At 48.2% G+C, this 17,955-nt stretch overlaps 2 protein-coding genes and 1 pseudogene across 3 annotated transcripts; 1 reads left to right on the top strand and 2 right to left on the bottom strand.

Annotated features, from left to right (window-relative positions):
• Positions 1-6,732: 6,732 nt before the first annotated feature.
• Positions 6,733-8,176, bottom strand: LOC129357076 (m-AAA protease-interacting protein 1, mitochondrial-like). Of its 2 annotated transcripts, none has more exons than XM_055026594.1 (3): positions 7,712-8,176; positions 7,281-7,352; positions 6,733-7,204 (listed from the first exon to the last, which is right to left on the bottom strand). In XM_055026594.1, exons 1-3 carry the CDS (start codon positions 8,009-8,011, stop codon positions 6,938-6,940), a joined length of 639 nt encoding a protein of 212 aa, XP_054882569.1. In that variant the 5' UTR covers positions 8,012-8,176; the 3' UTR covers positions 6,733-6,937. The 2 variants fall into 2 exon arrangements, with proteins under 2 accessions (XP_054882569.1, XP_054882568.1); XM_055026593.1 differs by having other exon boundaries at positions 7,688-8,026.
• A 2-nt stretch (positions 8,177-8,178) lies between these two features.
• LOC129357075 (tRNA wybutosine-synthesizing protein 5-like) lies at positions 8,179-10,762 on the top strand. The gene is made up of 8 exons (XM_055026592.1): positions 8,179-8,349; positions 8,716-8,870; positions 8,942-9,011; positions 9,085-9,129; positions 9,550-9,687; positions 9,763-9,850; positions 9,943-10,059; positions 10,126-10,762. The coding sequence occupies exons 1-8, from the start codon at positions 8,269-8,271 to the stop codon at positions 10,422-10,424; spliced, it is 993 nt and encodes a 330-aa protein (XP_054882567.1). The 5' UTR covers positions 8,179-8,268; the 3' UTR covers positions 10,425-10,762.
• A 4,279-nt stretch (positions 10,763-15,041) lies between these two features.
• Positions 15,042-17,955, bottom strand: part of LOC129357074 (leucine-rich repeat flightless-interacting protein 2-like) — a 37,074-nt pseudogene continuing 34,160 nt past the window's right edge.

Raw genomic sequence — 17,955 nt, 5'->3', positions numbered from 1 at the left:
GACCCTGGTAGACCTGGTAGGCCCAGGTAGACCCTGGTAGACCCTGGTAGACCCTGGTAGACCCAGGTAGACCCTGGTAGACCCAGGTAGACCCTGTTAGACCCTGGTAGACCCAGGTAGACCCTGGTAGACCCAGGTAGACCCTGGGTAGACCCTGGTAGACCCAGGTAGACCCTGGTAGACCCAGGTAGACCCTGGTAGACCCAGGTAGACCCTGGTAGACCCAGGTAGACCCTGGTAGACCCAGGTAGACCCTGTTAGACCCTGGTAGACCCAGGTAGACCCTGGTAGACCCAGGTAGACCCTGGTAGACCCAGGTAGACCCTGGTAGACCCTGGTAGACCCAGGTAGACCCTGGTAGGCCCAGGTAGACCCTGGTAGGCCCAGGTAGACCCAGGTAGACCCAGGTAGACCCTGGTAGACCCAGGTAGACCCTGGTAGACCCAGGTAGACCCTGGTAGACCCAGGTAGACCCTGTTAGACCCTGGTAGACCCAGGTAGACCCTGGTAGACCCAGGTAGACCCTGGTAGACCCTGGTAGACCCAGGTAGACCCAGGTAGACCCTGGTAGGCCCAGGTAGACCCAGGTAGACCCAGGTAGACCCAGGTAGACACTGGTAGACCCTGGTAGACCCAGGTAGACCCTGGTAGACCCAGGTAGACCCTGGTAGACCCAGGTAGACCCTGTTAGACCCTGGTAGACCCAGGTAGACCCTGGTAGACCCAGGTAGACCCAGGTAGACACTGGTAGACCCTGGTAGACCCAGGTAGACCTGGTAGACCCAGGTAGACCCTGGTAGACCCAGGTAGACCCTGTTAGACCCTGGTAGACCCAGGTAGACCCTGTTAGACCCTGGTAGACCCAGGTAGACCCTGGTAGACCCAGGTAGACCCTGGTAGACCCTGGTAGACCCTGGTAGACCCAGGTAGACCCTGTTAGACCCTGGTAGACCCAGGTAGACCCTGGTAGACCCAGGTAGACCCTGGTAGACCCAGGTAGACCCTGGTAGACCCTAGTAGACCCTGGTAGACCCTAGTAGACCCAGGTAGACCCTGGTAGACCCAGGTAGACCCTGGTAGACCCTGGTAGACCCAGGTAGACCCTGTTAGACCCTGGTAGACCCAGGTAGACCCTGGTAGACCCAGGTAGACCCTGGTAGACCCAGGTAGACCCTGGTAGACCCAGGTAGACCCTGGTAGACCCAGGTAGACCCTGTTAGACCCAGGTAGACCCTGTTAGACCCTGGTAGACCCAGGTAGACCCTGGTAGACCCAGGTAGACCCTGGTAGACCCAGGTAGACCCTGGTAGACCCTGGTAGACCCAGGTAGACCCAGGGTCTACCTGGGTCTACCAGGGTCTACCAGGGTCTACCTGGGTCTACCAGGGTCTACCTGGGTCTACCAGGGTCTAACAGGGTCTACCTGGGTCTACTAGGGTCTACCAGGGTCTACTAGGGTCTACCAGGGTCTACCAGGGTCTACCAGGGTCTACCTGGGTCTACTAGGGTCTACCAGGGTCTACTAGGGTCTACCAGGGTCTACCTGGGTCTACCTGGGTCTACCAGGGTCTACCTGGGTCTACCAGGGTCTAACAGGGTCTACCTGGGTCTACTAGGGTCTACCTGGGTCTACCAGGGTCTAACAGGGTCTACCTGGGTCTACCAGGGTCTACCTGGGTCTACCAGGGTCTACCTGGGTCTACTAGGGTCTACCAGGGTCTACTAGGGTCTACCAGGGTCTACCAGGGTCTACCTGGGTCTACCAGGGTCTACCAGGGTCTACCTGGGTCTACCAGGGTCTACCTGGGTCTACCAGGGTCTAACAGGGTCTACCTGGGTCTAACAGGGTCTACCTGGGTCTACCAGGGTCTACCAGGGTCTAACAGGGTCTACCTGGGTCTACTAGGGTCTACCAGGGTCTACTAGGGTCTACCAGGGTCTACCTGGGTCTACCAGGGTCTACCAGGGTCTACCTGGGTCTACCAGGGTCTACCTGGGTCTACCAGGGTCTACCTGGTAGACCCTGGTAGACCCAGGTAGACCCTGTTAGACCCTGGTAGACCCAGGTAGACCCTGGTAGACCCAGGTAGACCCTGGTAGACCCTGGTAGACCCAGGTAGACCCTGGTAGACCCAGGTAGACCCTGTTAGACCCAGGTAGACCCTGTTAGACCCTGGTAGACCCAGGTAGACCCTGGTAGACCCAGGTAGACCCTGGTAGACCCAGGTAGACCCTGGTAGACCCTGGTAGACCCAGGTAGACCCTGGTAGACCCAGGTAGACCCTGGTAGACCCAGGTAGACCCTTAGACCCTGGTAGACCCAGGTAGACCCTGGTAGACCCAGGTAGACCCTGGTAGACCCAGGTAGACCCTGGTAGACCCTGGTAGACCCTGGTAGACCCAGGTAGACCCTGGTAGACCCAGGTAGACCCTGGTAGGCCCAGGTAGACCCAGGTAGACCCAGGTAGACCCTGGTAGACCCTGGTAGACCCAGGTAGACCCAGGTAGACCCTGGTAGACCCAGGTAGACCCTGGTAGACCCAGGTAGACCCTGTAGACCCTGGTAGACCCAGGTAGACCCTGGTAGACCCTGGTAGACCCTGGTAGACCCTGGTAGACCCAGGTAGACCCTGGTAGACCCTGTTAGACCCTGGTAGACCCAGGTAGACCCTGGTAGACCCAGGTAGACCCTGGTAGACCCAGGTAGACCCTGGTAGACCCAGGTAGACCCGGTTAGACCCTGGTAGACCCAGGTAGACCCTGGTAGACCCAGGTAGACCCTGGTAGACCCTGGTAGACCCAGGTAGACCCTGGTAGACCCAGGTAGACCCTGGTAGGCCCAGGTAGACCCAGGTAGACCCAGGTAGACCCAGGTAGACCCAGGTAGACCCTGGTAGACCCAGGTAGACCCAGGTAGACCCTGGTAGACCCAGGTAGACCCTGGTAGACCCAGGTAGACCCTGGTAGACCCTGGTAGACTGGTAGACCCAGGTAGACCCTGGTAGACCCAGGTAGACCCTGGTAGACCCTGGTAGACCCTGGTAGACCCAGGTAGACCCTGGTAGACCCTGGTAGACTCTGGTAGACCCAGGTAGACCCAGGTAGACCCAGGTAGACCCAGGTAGACCCTGGTAGACCCTGGTAGACCCTGGTAGACCCAGGTAGACCCAGGTAGACCCAGGTAGACCCTGGTAGACCCAGGTAGACCCAGGATGCAGACCTTGAATTCAGACACATCTATCATGCATCTTTACTTTCTTCCTCCAACTCTTCCTGGCCATCCTGTCTTTACAAACGTCTGGTCCCAGATAGTCTGGTGATCGGCTCCCCCTGGTGGTCTGGGGGAGCCGATCCAGTTGGCAGAATTTTAAATTTGCTGTTTTTCATATTTAGCTTCTATTTCCAGCTGCACGTTTCTTTTTCTGTTGCATTTGTTTCTTCTCTGTTTTGGAGTTTGTGTCATAGCTCAGCTCCTGCACTGTCACTTAAAGAAAACCAAACAAGAGGTTTTAGTTCATGAAGGCTGGTTTTATCTCCATGACAGATCTACAGATATATCATAGAAATTTTATTTTTTTCTAAAACCTGAAATATAAATTAATTTTAGTTTGATTTTGTTCCCTTTCAAAATCAAATAAATAATTTAGCAATATAATTATAAAACCTTTTTTTTGCAGCTCTATTAGCATTTCATTTGTAGCATCGGGGGAAGAAGTGGTTAGAACCAACACAAATCCCATTTACAATGAATTTATTATTTAAAATTCTCCAAAAAGACAATATTTCCCATGCTCCCATTGTTCCCTTATCACACGCTCAAAGTTGCAGTAGGTACAGGAAAAGTTTCTGTCCACCAGGAAAGTTCCTTCCCATCAGATGCTCCTCAGCCTTCAGATCAAATATTTATTCAGAAAAGACCCTCAGATTGGTTTCTTTCCTTTTAAATAATCTAAACCAGGGATCACCAACCTTTTTGAGACTGGGAGCAACTTCACGGGTACAGAGCAACACGAAGGGCACTTGTTTGATGCAGTCTTTATATATATATATATATATATATATATATATATATATATATATATATATATATATATATATATACAGTTAGGGCCAGAAATATTTGGACAGTAACAATTTTGTGAGTTGGGCTCTGCATGCCACCGCATTGGATTTGAAATGAAACCTCTACAACAGAATTCAAGTGCAGATTGTAACGTTTAATTTAAAGGGTTGAACAAAAATATCTGATAGAAATGTAGGAATTGTACACATTTGTTTACAAACACTCCACATTTTAGGAGCTCAAAAGTAATTGGACATATAAACATAACCCAAACAAAAAGTTTTCTCTCTATTTTGTTGCGAATCCTTTGGAGGCAATCACTGCCTTAAGTCTGGAACCCATGGACATCACCAAACGCTGGGTTTCCTCCTTCTTAATGCTTTGCCAGGCCTCTACAGCCGCAGCCTTCAGGTCTTGCTTGTTAGTAGGTCTTTCCGTCTGAAGTCTGGATTTGAGCAAGTGAAATGCATGCTCAATTGGGTTAAGATTTGGTGATTGACTTGGCCATTGCAGAATATTCCACCGTTTGCTCTCATGAACTCCTGGGTAGCTTTGACTGTATGCTTGGGGTCATTATCCATCTGTACTGTGAAGCGCCGTCCGATCAACTTTGCAGCATTTGGCTGAATCTGGGCTGACAGTATATCCCGGTACACTTCAGAATTCATCCGGCTACTCTTGTCTGCTGTTATGTCATCAATAAACACAAGTGACCCAGTGCCATTGAAAGCCATGCATGCCCATGCCATCACGTTGCCTCCACCATGTTTTACAGAGGATGTGGTGTGCCTTGGATCATGTGCCGTTCCTTTCTTCTCCAAACTTTTTTCTTCCCATCATTCTGGTACAGGTTGATCTTTGTCTCATCTGTCCATAGAATACTTTTCCAGAACTGGGCTGGCTTCTTGAGGTGTTTTTGGGCAAATTTAACTGTGGTCTGTCTATTTTTGGAATTGATGAATGGTTTGCATCTACATGTGAACCCTTTGTATTTGCTTTCATGGAGTCTTCTCTTTACTGTTGACTTAGAGACAGATACACCTACTTCTCTGAGAGTGTTCTGGACCTCAGTTGATGTTGTGAACGGGTTCTTCTTCACCAAAGAAAGTATGCGGCGATCATCCACCACCGTTGTCTTCCGTGGACGCCCAGGCCTTTTTGAGTTCCCAAGCTCACCAGTCAATTCCTTTTTCCTCAGAATGTACCAGACTGTTGATTTTGCTACTCCAAGCATGTCTGCTATCTCTCTGATGGATTTTTTCCTTTTTTTAAGCCTCAGGATGTTCTGCTTCACGTCAATTGAGAGCTCCTTTGACCGCATGTTGTCTGGTCACAGCAACAGCTTCCAAATGCAAAACCACACACCTGGAAACAACCCCAGACCTTTTAACTACTTACTTGATTACAGGTTAACGAGGGAAAGGCCTTTTGAGTTACTTGCAGCCTTTAGAGTCCATTGTCCAATTACTTTTGGTCCCTTGAAAAAGAGGAGGCTCTGCATTACAGAGCTATGATTCCTAAACCCTTTCTCCTATTTGGATGTGGAAACTCTCATATTGCAGCTGGGAGTGTGCACTTTCAGCCCATATTATATATAAATTGTATTTCTGAACATATTTTTGTCAACAGCTAAAATAACAAAACCTGTGTCACTGTCCAAATATTTCTGGCCCTAACTGTATATATATATATATATATATATATATATATATATATATATATATATATATATATATATATATATATATATATATATATATATAAACCAAAGCAAACTGATGGATTGTTGCAGTAACACCTGCAGCTGTACAACACTGAGTACCTTGAAAATTTCCTTTAAATAAAAAAGAAAAGAAGAGTTATAGTTTTATTATCTAACCATCTGTTCTATTAGCAAAATTGTGGAAAATAAAATAGCTTTTGTGTCAAAACATATTAAACACACACAGCTGTCAGTCTGATGCGTGAGGTGGGGAACAACAAAGCCCAAGTCTTATTGGTCAGTTTGCTTTTATTAATTTAACGGCTTTGCGTTTTTCTGCAAGCTAAAAATGAACGAGTTGGGTTTGAACCTCCTGTTGTTCTACGTTCAGCCTGAGCTTCTGACAGTCTGCGCGGTTCTAGCGGGTCGCCGGTTTATTCGCTTTTTTTGTGGTTTTGCGAACCGAACAGCTGACGGGTCCCGCTGGCTGACACCAGCTGATGTGGAGAAAATAAAGGTCCAACAAAAACTGTCACTGCACCTGATCTGCAAGAGCACAAGCTCCTCTCCAATGTGCAAAAATCAGCACAAACCTGAACCAAGAGCAGCGGATTTTATCCAGACGATGCTAAATAATAAAGACATGGAAGCGAAGCCTCCTCATGTGGTTCACAGAAAGAGGTTGTGTTGATTCCCAGGTGTGCACTACGAATAAGATGTTTTGGCACAATTTATTTAATTTTTCTTCACAATTTTGTTAATAGTAAATAGGGTTAAATAATAAAAACTCCAGAAGTTATTCTTTTCTTTCTTTACTTAAAGGAAAATGTCAAGGTACACAGAGTGCAGCTGCAGGTGCTGCTGCGCTCCGATAGTTTCCTGCAGGCGCCTGTGCGCAGTTCTGAACTTCAACAGCGAAAGAGTTTTATACGTAAAGTAATTTATTTGAAACGTTTTTATCATTTTCCTCTTTTGAACTCTAAATATAAACAAACATCATTACTTCAATGTAAAAACATTTAATTAAATTATTTTTTGGTAGTGCTCCCTAATGATAATGCTATTTTTAGAAGTGGCTCCGCGGGCGACTGAAAAGGTCCCTCCGGACGACCGGGTGCCCGCGGGCACCAGGTTGGTGACCCCTAATCTAAACACTTAAAGTTAGAAATTAATTAGTGTCTTTCAAAATAAATAAAAACAGTTTGTAAGAAATCATTTGTGTTTTTTATTAATAATAAATGAATAAAAAGCCCTGTTAGGAATAAATGTGCTGTTGTCAGTGTTTTGTTTGTGCTGCCAGATCTTAGCTCACCGTTGTGGTCTAAGAAGACGGCCATGTCTCCCAGCATCGTGTACATCATGTCCTGCGGCTCGGCACACAGAGCTCTCTGGTAGCTGCACGGCAACGAGCCGCACTTCTGCTTCAGCTTCCTGACCAGCTGCAGGACAGAGGAGGAAGACATGATGAAGATGCTGCTGCTGACCCACTGAGATCATCATCATCTTCATACTCACATCTTTAGCGACGAGGCCCTCCAGAGCCTCAAACTGACACCGAGACAAAAGTCTGGAGACGTGGGAGAAAGCCTGGAGGACAGAGGACAGAGTCCAAATCACTGAGGACAAAACCAAGATGGAGGACAGAACCCAGATGACGCTGGTGGATGGATGTGACAGAACATAACATAACATTGTTGTAAATATACCAGATTTATCAAAGGCCTCATTTCCATACAACAAACACAAGATACAAACATTCATATCATTTCCTTCAGAAAATTAAAAACAAATCTAATTAAAAAAACTATTTTAAGAATTTTATATCAAATGCTATGTAAGAACTATAAAACTATCGATGCCACAATAAGAATAAAATGAAAATAATAATAATTATGATGATGATGATGATGTTGTGAACCGACCAGAACCCAGATCTGGTACCGGACCTGCTTCGCTCCCTGTGTGAACTCCTCGATGCTGAACTCTTCGTCCAAGTAGGTTCTGATCAAGAAGTAGCAGATCCGGGTCCGGATCCAGATGAACGGGTTCGGGATGCCGAACACCACCACCTTCGGCTTCGGGTGGTTCTGATCGCGCTCCGAGCTGTAGGCCCGGCTGGCCGGGAGGCTACCCGCCCGGACCAGACAGCACCGCTGACTCCGAACCAGATTCTGGTTGAAAACGAACCGAGCCAGAGTGAAGGATGAAGGCAGCCGACGATAACATCTGAACAGGACGGACACCATCTTTACCGTCCGCTTCACTGCTGGTTCCGACCCGAAACACGTTTTTCCCGTCAGAAACCCAGCAGAAACCAGAGCCGTGACCCAGCTTCACCTTCACTAAACTATTTGTGCCATTTATTCAAATAACATTTAATGTTTCTTTTATGTATCTTTAGCTGGTTCTTCCTCCATGTGGGGAACAATAACAAAGTAACACCAGCGGAAGCTGTGATCCCGTAACTTCCGTGAATAGATCATTGAGTCCTAAGTTACTTTAAATGGAGCTCCAGGAAAGAGTAGCGGTTCCGATTTTTACTGAAGTGGACCGGGACGTGTTTCTGAACCAGGTTTATCCCGGGGTAAGACGGAACGGCTCCGGTGGGCTCCAGAAAACGCGAGGACGTTTTCAGTGCAACACCCGAGTTTCACTGGTCACAGCAGAAACAGAGCAACTGACCTGATTTCATTACTAATGTCGCTGACAGGAAATATGACGCTATTAGCAACATCGGATGCTTTAAAGACTAAAATGATAATAACTACCTATTTTTAATATAAAGCTTATGAAGCAGGTCATGTTAGAAAAGGCTTCAACAAATACATCAATGCAGGCCCAGATCATGATTCCTCCACCACCATGCTTGAGAGTTGGTTTCAGGCTGGATATGGATGAACTTGTAGTGTCTTGTTGGTTCTGATTGGTGCGGTGTGTCCCTGTCCTCCAGCGCTGCCCTGCGGTCCTGCGGGGCGTGGATCTGGGCCCATGTGTGGACAGGTGGACAGTTGAATACCTGGCGATGACGGGAGGTCAGAGGGAGGTGAAGGTCCACGTCTCCTCTGTACCTCAGATGGATTTCCTGCATAAAAACTTCATCTACAGGTGAGCAACATCCAGAGCTTCAGCTGTGACGGAGGATCTGACCTCTGACCTTCTGGACATTTTATCACCAGGACTCTGCCGTTCGATGAGTTCGTCAGGAGAGCAGCTGAGACCAAACACTCTGACTTCTTCCTGGCTGAGGTAGGATCGGATCAGCTGGATTAACTGCGGATCATTTTCCTGCACTGGGATAAACTGCTGGCTTTGGTTTCAGGAGGAGAGCTACTACCTCCGCTCGTTGGGGGACGATGCCCGGAAGGTAAACGACTGAAATGAGCTCAATGAGTGTAGCGTTTCCAGTCTGGCTGCCTTTGGGAGGATGATGATGATGAGGATGATGAGACATGAGTGATTAGACAGTGTGGTTCGTATTGGACATCGACAGCAGGAAGCTGAGGTGGAAACATGTTTATTTTATAAAGATGTCTGCGACAGGCAGGGCCTGCAGCTCCAAGCTGAACAGATTAAAGCTGATGGTTAAACTCGATCAGATGTTCGGAAGCAGTGATCCAAACAGCAGCTGCAGGCATCGCCATGTTGATCTCGCTGACTGTTGGTTCTGCTCTGAGTTTGCAATGCAACAAAGTCTGAGCGGGTCAGTTCTGGGTTTCAGATGTAGAGTTTCTGGGTTCTGATGGGCTGCTTGTCCGTTTTCCTCGGGTTGGTTCTGTCTCTGCAGGAACCCGCTGACCTGAGCAGACAATTCCCGGACCTGGCTGAGGACTTTCACACGCCGCAGTTCTTTGAGCCGGACCGGTTCTTCTCCAGTGTTTTCCGGATCAGCTCCTGTGGTCTGCAGCTGTGGACCCACTATGACGTGAGTTCTGGTCGGACCGGGTCTCAGCAGCTTTAACGTCGAGCCAGCTGTTTTCAGATTGCTCTGTCGTTGAAGGTGATGGACAACCTGCTGGCTCAGGTCACAGGAAGGAAGAGGGTCGCCCTCTACAGGCCCCAGGATGCATTGCACCTCTACCTCAACGGTGAGGTCCAATGAAAACCTGAACCTGATGCGTCCATGTTTAAACTCTGAGGAAAACAGGTTGAAGTGTCACTTTGCTGTTTCAACCCATAGGTGACAAATCAGAGGTTCTGGACATCGATGCTCCGGATCTGAAACGGTTTCCTGAGTTTATAAAAGCCACAAGATATGACTGCGTTCTGGAGCCTGGAGATCTGCTTTTCATCCCTGGTAGGAAAATCCAGATTTCTTCCAGAAACTCTGGATGAATCCAAACTAATGTCCCGTCCTCCCCAGCGCTGTGGTTCCATAACACCCTCGCTCTGCACTTTGGAGTCGGCGTTAACGTCTTCTGGCGCCACCTGCCTGCAGACGCGTATGACAAGAAGGACCCGTACGGCAATAAAGACCCGCTGGCCGCTGCTCAGGCGCTGCAGACTCTGGAGAGGGCGCTGCACGCTCTGGACGAGCTTCCGGCGGAGTACCGAGACTTCTACGGCCGGCGGATGGTCAAACGCATCCAGAACCGGACTTACTGCCACAATCCAGAGTCAGAAACTACAATACCCAGAAGTCTGTCCCATAAACCTGGATGAGTCTTTAAGGATCTATGAAGCAACAGAAACAGAGAATATCAGTTATTTCTTTGTATAAATGTTAGTAAAATTTCACTTCTTGGTTTAATTTATTAAGAATTAACAAATTTTTCTGGAAAGAAACAAAACCATAAAATCAGATCAAATGTGATTCAGTTTTTGAGCAAAATAAAGAAAATGTTTCTGTTCTTACTGGAAACTGTGGCGTCATCTGGAGTTGGGTCAGAACCATCTGCTGCCAATATGACTGCAAGAGGAAATATTAAAGTTCAGCAGATTGCATACAATAAAATCCGATGAAAACACGACATGAAGGAGTTCCAATCATCATGCATTTTGGCTAATGCTAACATAAAAATAATAAGAGCTAATCTAACAATCTACAGCTAAAATGTTAGCTAGCATGCTAACCAATGTTAACTTTCCAAGAGATTCAGTTACATTTAAAACTTATTTCTACAGTAATAAACCTTCTGACATTCAGTTTGTTTGAATCCCATCCAACCAACCAACCAACCAACCAACCAACCAACCAACCAACCAACCAACCAACCAACCAACCATCCATCCATCCATCCATCCATCCATCCATCCATCCATCCAACCAACCAACCAACCAACCAACCAACCATCCATCCATCCATCCATCCAACCAACCAACCAACCAACCAACCAACCAACCAACCAACCAACCAACCAACCAACCATCCATCCATCCATCCATCCAACCAACCAACCAACCAACCAACCAACCAACCAACCAACCAACCAACCAACAACCAACCAACCATCCAACAACCAACCAACCATCCATCCATCCAACCAACCAACCATCCATCCCATCCATCCATCCATCCATCCATCCATCCATCCATCCATCATCCATCCTCCATTCAACCATCCATCCATCCATCTTCCATCCATCCATCCATCCAACCATCCATCCAACCAACCAACCAACCAACCCAACCAACCAACCAACCAACCATCCATCCATCCATCCATCCATCCATCATCCATCCATCCATCCATCCATCCAACCAACCAACCAACCAACCAACCACCCAACCAACCAACCAACCAACCAACCAACCAACCATCCATCCATCCATCCATCCATCCATCCATCCATCCATCATCCATCCATCTTCCAAGCAACCAACCATCCATCCATCCATCCATCAATCCATCCATCCATTCAACCATCCATTCATCCATCTTCCATCCATCCATCCATCCATCCATCCATCCATCCATCCATCCATCCATCCATCCGGGTCGCAGGGGCAGCAGCTGAAGAATGGAGGCCCAGGCTTCCCTTTCCCAGCCACTTCTTCCAGCTCCTCTGGGGGAATCCCGAGGCGTTCCCAGGCCAGCCGAGAGACATCGGCTCTCCAACATGTCCTGGTCTTCCCCTGGTGGGACCTGAACACCTCACCAGGAAGCCTCCATCCTGACCATCTGGATGGAGGCTCAACTGGCTCCTCTCGATGTGGAGAAGCACCAGCTCTACTCTGAGTGCCTGCAGGATGACCGAGCTTCTCTCTCTGTAAGCGAGAGCCCAGCCACCCTATGGAGGAAACCCATTTCAGCCGCTTGTATCCGCGATCTCATTCTTTTGGTCATGACCCAAAGTCATGACCATAGATGAGGGTAGGAACGTAGATCGACCGGTAAATCAAGAGCTTCGCTTTTTGACTCAACTCTCTCTTCACTACAACGGACCGGCACAGCGCCGCTTCACGGTGGACGCTGTGCCAATCCTCCTGTCGATCTCCCGTTCCCTTCTTCCCTCATTCGTGAACAAGATCCTGAGATACTTAAACTCCTCCACTTGGGGCAGGACATCCCCCTCGACCCGGAGAAGCACTCTACCCTTTTCTGGCTCAAGACCACGGCCTCGGACTTGGAGGCACTGATCCTCATCCCGGCTGCTTCGCACTCGGCTGCGAACCGCTCCAGTGAGAGCTGCAGATCATGACCTGATAAAGCCAATAGGACCACATCATCTGCAAAAACCAGAGATGTGATCCTAAAAACGGATCCTCTCATCACCTCGGCAGCGCCTAGAAATTCTGTCCATAAAGGTAATGAACAGAACCGGTGACAAAGGGCAGCCCTGGCGGAGTCCAACCCTCACCAGAAACGAGCCCAACTTATTGTTGGCAATGCGGACCAGACTCTGACACCGGTCATACAGGGACCTGACAGCCCATATCAAAGGGCCCAGTACCCCATACTCCTGGAGAACCCCCCACAGGGACACGGTCGAACGCCTTCTCCAAGTCCACAAAACACATGTGGACCGGTTGGGGGAACTCCCAGAACCCTCCAGGACCCTGCTGAGGGTGTAGAGCTGGTCCAGTGTTCCACGACCAGAACCAGAACCACACTGGTCTTCCTGAATCCGAGGTTCGACTATCCTACAGACCCTCCTCTCCAGGACCCCTGAATAGACCTTGCCAGGGAGGCTTAAGAGTGTGATCCCTCTATAATTGGAGCACACCCTCTGGTCAGGGGGACCACCATCCCACTCTGCCAATCCAGGGGAACTGCCCCTGATGTCCATGTGATACTGCAGAGTTGTGTCAACCAAACCAACCCTACAACATCCAGAGCTTTAAGAAACTCCGGGCAAATCTCATCCACTCCCTGACAGCATCCCTCACCAAAGGTGTCCACCAACGGGTTCGAGGGTTGCCGCCACGACAGGCACTGACAACCTTGCTGCCACAGCTCCGATAAGCCACCTCAACAATGGAGGCATGAAACATGGTCCACTTGGACTCAATGTCCACCACCTTCCCCAGAACATGTTCGAAGTTCTGCCGGAGATGGGAGTTAAAGCTCCGTCTCACAGGGGACTTAGCCAGACGTTCCCAGCACACCCTCACATCATGTTTGGGCCTGCCAGGTCTGACCGACATCCTCCCCCACCACCAGAGCCAATCACCACCAGGTAGTGGTCAGTGGACAGCTCCACACCTCTCTCCACCCGAGTGTCCAAAACATACGGCCACAGATCCGATGAAACGACGACAAAGTCATTCATCAAACTGGGGCCTACGGTGTCCTGGTGCCAAGTGCACATATGGAGACCCTTGTGCCTGAACATGGTGTTTGTTATAGACAATCTGAGACGAGCACAGAAGTCCAACAACCAGAACACCACTAAAGCTCAGATCGGGTGGAGCGTTCCTCCCAACATCGCCCCTCCAGATCTCACTGTCGTTGCCCACGTGAGCATTAAAGTCCCCCAGCAGAATGAGGGAGTCCCCAGGAGGGCCACTCTCCAGGACTCCCTCTAAGGATTTCAAGAAGGGTGGGTAATCTGAACTGTTGTTCAGGACGTAAGCACAAACAACAGTTAGAACCCGTCCCCCAACTGAAGGCGGAGGGAGGCTACCCTCTTGTCCACCGGGGTAAACCCCAACGTACAGGCGTCGAGATGGGGAGCAGCAAGTATGCCCACTACTGCCCCAAACCTCTCGCTGTGGGGAACTCCAGAGTGGAAGTACATCCAGCCCCTCTCAAGGAGACTGGTTCCAGAACCAGAGCCATGCGTTCAGGTGAGACCGACTATTTCTAGCTGGAACCTCTCAGCCTCACACACCAGCTCCGGCTCCTTCCCCACCAGAGAGGTGACGTTCCACACCAAGAGCTTCTGCAACCGAGGATCAGACGGCCAGGACCCCCTGCCTCAGCCATCTCACATCGCACCCGACCCCTTTGGCTCCTCTCATAGGTGGTGGGCCTATGGGAGGAGGGACCCGTGTCTCCTCTTGGGGCTGGGCCCGGCCGGGCTCCATGGGTAAAAGCCCGGCCACCAGGCTCTCGCCAACGTGCCCCACCTCCAGGCCTGGCTCCAGAGTGGAGCCCCGGTGACCCGCGTCCGGGCGAGGGAACACTAAGTCCAAAGCTGCCATTCATCATCGGGGTCTTCGGGCTGCGCTTCGTCTGGTCCCTCACATAGGACCTGTCTGCCTTGGGTGACCCTACCAGGGCATGAAGCCCCAGATAGCAGAGCTCCTGGGGTCATTGGGGCCCTCAGACCCTCCACCACCATAAGGTGGCAGCCAAGGAGGAGTGTTTGAATCCCACTTCAGCTTATTATTTTATATTTTTATTTCTTTCAACAGACCAAATAAAAGTTTCTTCTTCAACAGAGCAGCTGCACATTCAGCATTGACATACGGGAAAAGATGACTGCCAATAACAACCGCAAGTGTTGGAATCTAAATTTATGATTAAACATGGATACATTTTCAGATTTGCTTTTGTTTTTCAACTCATACATATGAATTCAGGTTTTATCTGTGAGAATAGATGTTTAAAGTTTATGAATCAACTTACAATTCTTCAATAATACAAGTTTAAATCACAAATTTACACGTTCTTCCATTCATAATGTCAGTAAATTCTACAACTCGTAAATTTGTGAGTTGTTCTGTTTGCAACAAATACAAATCTTAAATTGTTGCATTTTTCTGTGTTTATATTTCTTATTGACAGTGATCTTGCCCCATACTGACACAGTAGTTAACGACATCCAGGCTGCAACACCCTGAAACGATTCGCCACATCCTGCTGCCCAAAAGTCCAACACAAAGTGAAAAATGAAGAGAATCTCAGATATTTTATTGCACAGATTGCAGTTCTTCATGTGTCCTTACAAACATTTAAAGCTTTGTAAACAGTGAACAGCTTCTCCCCAGTGTGTTTGGTAACTCCTGCCTCCTCTCAGCAAGTCTCAGCGTTTTTACAAGCCAACCAGTGACAGACTACAGGAAGCAGCTCGGAGATGCGGCGGCGGCGTCCAATCAAACTGCTGCAGTAAAAAACCAGCGGTGAAGGATAGAAGGGATAGGAAGGTATCGATCCTGTAAAAGATGTTGAGTTCAGGAAACTGGGAAACAGTTTGTCTGTAGGTGGAGACGACGGTCACAGAGCCTGAACTCTTCCACCTGCAGCTGGAGCTGACGAAGAGCGTCCACACCGACCCGTTTGGGTCCAGAATTCCTTTCCACCGGGAGCAGACAGAAAATGGCACGTTGGGAGTTGGGTTGTTTGGAGGGATCCTGACGGGTTCTGTTATGGCGTCTGGGCCATGCCGCGGCTCGACTTCATCTTCTCCAGTCTTTTATTCAGGTGGCTGTTGCTCGACTCCAGCTCCTCGATCTTATCCAGCGCCGTCCGCAGCTGTTGGACCAGAGGAGAATCACAGTTAGCCTGAACTCTGCTTCCCAAACGCTCCAGCTTCCAGAAACACCGTGCCTCTCTCTGCAGTTTGCGTTTCTCCGCCTTCAGCTCGTCCTCAACCTTCTCTGCGTTCTCCGCTGCAGATTTGTAACGCGTCACGTGGCCCTCCAGTCTGGTCACCTGCACACCACAGAGACCCCGCAGAACCCGATCACATCACAGAACCGCTCAAAGCATTCTCACCTGTTCAAGGTTTTCACATTTTGTCAAATGCAAACCAAACTTAACAAAAAAAAAATGAATGAAGAGATTTTTTTGGAATTTTCTAAATATACCTTAACATGATCCAACATGTAACAAATTGATCAAATCTGGTGTCGCATCATTTTGCTTTACTGATAATTTAACCAAATTAAAAGGGAAAGCCCACTGAATTGAGGTGTTGTACCGAGTTACACCACAAGGTGGCGGTGCTTCCCATGTGACGGTTTGATTCTGTTTTCCTGCTTTATTACTCACAGATGTAAAAAGTCTCCGTCTCATTTGTGTCTTAGGTTGACTGACGTCACCAGCACATGAAAATTATTCCCATTAAGTTTTTATCTTACATTAGTCATTTCATAACCAGAGTTATGTAGACTGTTTTGAGAGTGAAACGGCATGCTAGTTGACTCGCTAGCTTAGCTGCTAGTTGACCCGCTAGCTTAGCTGCTGGTTGACCTAATAGCTTAGCTGCTAGTTAGCTTATCAGCTCAGCAATTAAGTCATTTCTGAAGTTCCAACCAGTAGAAACTATTTCAAGTTGAGGTTTTAATGTGATCCAATTTAAAAATAAAGCTGAGGTGTGAATACTTTTGTAAATGCAGTCTGTGCAGCAGACAGACGATTTCTTGCTCACGTTTTGCTCTAAAGCCGTCACTTCCTGTTCCGCCTTCACCAGTTTGAACTTCAGGTCGTTTATTTGCCGGCTGGAGTCTCCTGCAGAAGAATCACAGGAAAACGCTCTTTTGTTTGCAACGTTAAAGAAAAGCCAGAAGTTTTCTCCACCCACTCTGTAACTCCATGATGTTTGGGTCGCTCCCGTTTTCAGCGACTTCCCCGACTGGACTGGAACCACCGTCTGTGCCGTTCTTCTGGTCCAGCTGGGATTTTAGTTTCTTTATCTGCAAAAGCATCTCCTGATGTTAAACCTCCAGATTCATAAATTACCTCACCTACATTTCCTTTAAAAACTCACCTGGTCAATCATTTTTTCACGCTCATCCACTAGTTTCCTCAAACGAATCTCTGAAAACAGACAAAACATCGTTTAGGAGTCAAATAAATGATCAGTTTTGTGTAATTTATTAGTTAAGTTCAGACCTTCCTGTTATCTGTTGCAGTGATCTTCATAAATAATTCTTCATGTTCTTGTAAAATTAGAAAATGAATTCCAGGCATCTTTAATGTTAAGAACATTTGATGCTCTTTTCTGCTTTTCGAAACTGGAAACGTAGGAAAACATAATGTTTAAATATGGCAAATACGGCTTTTCTGATATCCTGTTTAAAGCAGCCATTCTTTTATTGATCGTTCACAGAAAGGTTTGAAACGTTCTGCTTTTAGTGCAGCTTCAGGTTTTAAGTGTCTATGTATTGAAAGAGCAAATAAAAGACACGGCCACGCCCGCCACAGTTTGTGATGGATTCCTGTTGGGCGTGGTTGAAGATCCATCCCAGTGAGTTTGGAGCAGCTCGGCCTGAAACTGGCACTGAGAGCCAAACGTATGGCAATGGCGTTACAGGTGACTTGGCCACGCCCACCTGCTCCATCGAAGCTGGTCGGGGTTGGAATCCTCAACACACCAACATGTCTTCTGTGTCTGGGCACAGTTTCATGTTGATGAGGTCAAAGGGGTCAGATAGCGACCTTTGACAGTAAAACATGACACTTCCTGTTCTCAGGGGGCGTGGCCTATCAGTGAAAATTTGGTGACTGAGTTTTTTGTGTAGGAGATAACAATTTCGTGTTTCATGGCGAGTAAGTGAACTTTGACCCCTGGTAAATCCCCGTTCAGCATGTTCACAAACTCACCGTTTAGATAACTTTAGATGGGACATGCCTTATGAACAGACTGACCGAGTTTGAAGCTGATCAATGAAAATCCCTAAGAGGAGTTCAATCAAATACGAAGGCTGTAAACGGCAACAGAAACGTCATGTCTCTACGATAGCAGAGGGTCTTTGAAAGTTGCTAGGTGGCGCCGCTGAGCAATTTTTGCGACAATCTTAAAATACGTAAATTTCACACAGGCTGTATGAATCCGTCAAGTTTGGTGAGTTCTTGAATATGA

The sequence above is a fragment of the Poeciliopsis prolifica genome, unplaced genomic scaffold, assembly GCF_027474105.1.
Source record: "Poeciliopsis prolifica strain line A6 unplaced genomic scaffold, Auburn_PproV2 SCAFFOLD228, whole genome shotgun sequence".
Taxonomy (NCBI): Eukaryota; Metazoa; Chordata; class Actinopteri; order Cyprinodontiformes; family Poeciliidae; genus Poeciliopsis; species Poeciliopsis prolifica.
Note: the sequence above shows the minus strand (reverse complement) of the source record. Positions and strands in the feature narration are given on the sequence as shown.

Bases quoted from the DNA above. Each gene is read 5' to 3' on its own strand.
- LOC129357076 (XM_055026593.1), bottom strand. From the start codon at position 8,011: ATGGTGTCCGTCCTGTTCAGATGTTATCGTCGGCTGCCTTCATCCTTC. The intron at 7,353-7,687 runs GTCGGTTCACAA...TCTGTCCTCCAG, and splicing joins GGTACCAGATCTGGGTTCTG to GCTTTCTCCCACGTCTCCAG. The intron at 7,205-7,280 runs GTGAGTATGAAG...TCTGTCCTGCAG, and splicing joins AGGGCCTCGTCGCTAAAGAT to CTGGTCAGGAAGCTGAAGCA.
- LOC129357075 (XM_055026592.1), top strand. From the start codon at position 8,269: ATGGAGCTCCAGGAAAGAGTAGCGGTTCCGATTTTTACTGAAGTGGAC. The intron at 9,130-9,549 runs GTAAACGACTGA...CTGTCTCTGCAG, and splicing joins TGGGGGACGATGCCCGGAAG to GAACCCGCTGACCTGAGCAG. The intron at 10,060-10,125 runs GTAGGAAAATCC...CGTCCTCCCCAG, and splicing joins AGATCTGCTTTTCATCCCTG to CGCTGTGGTTCCATAACACC.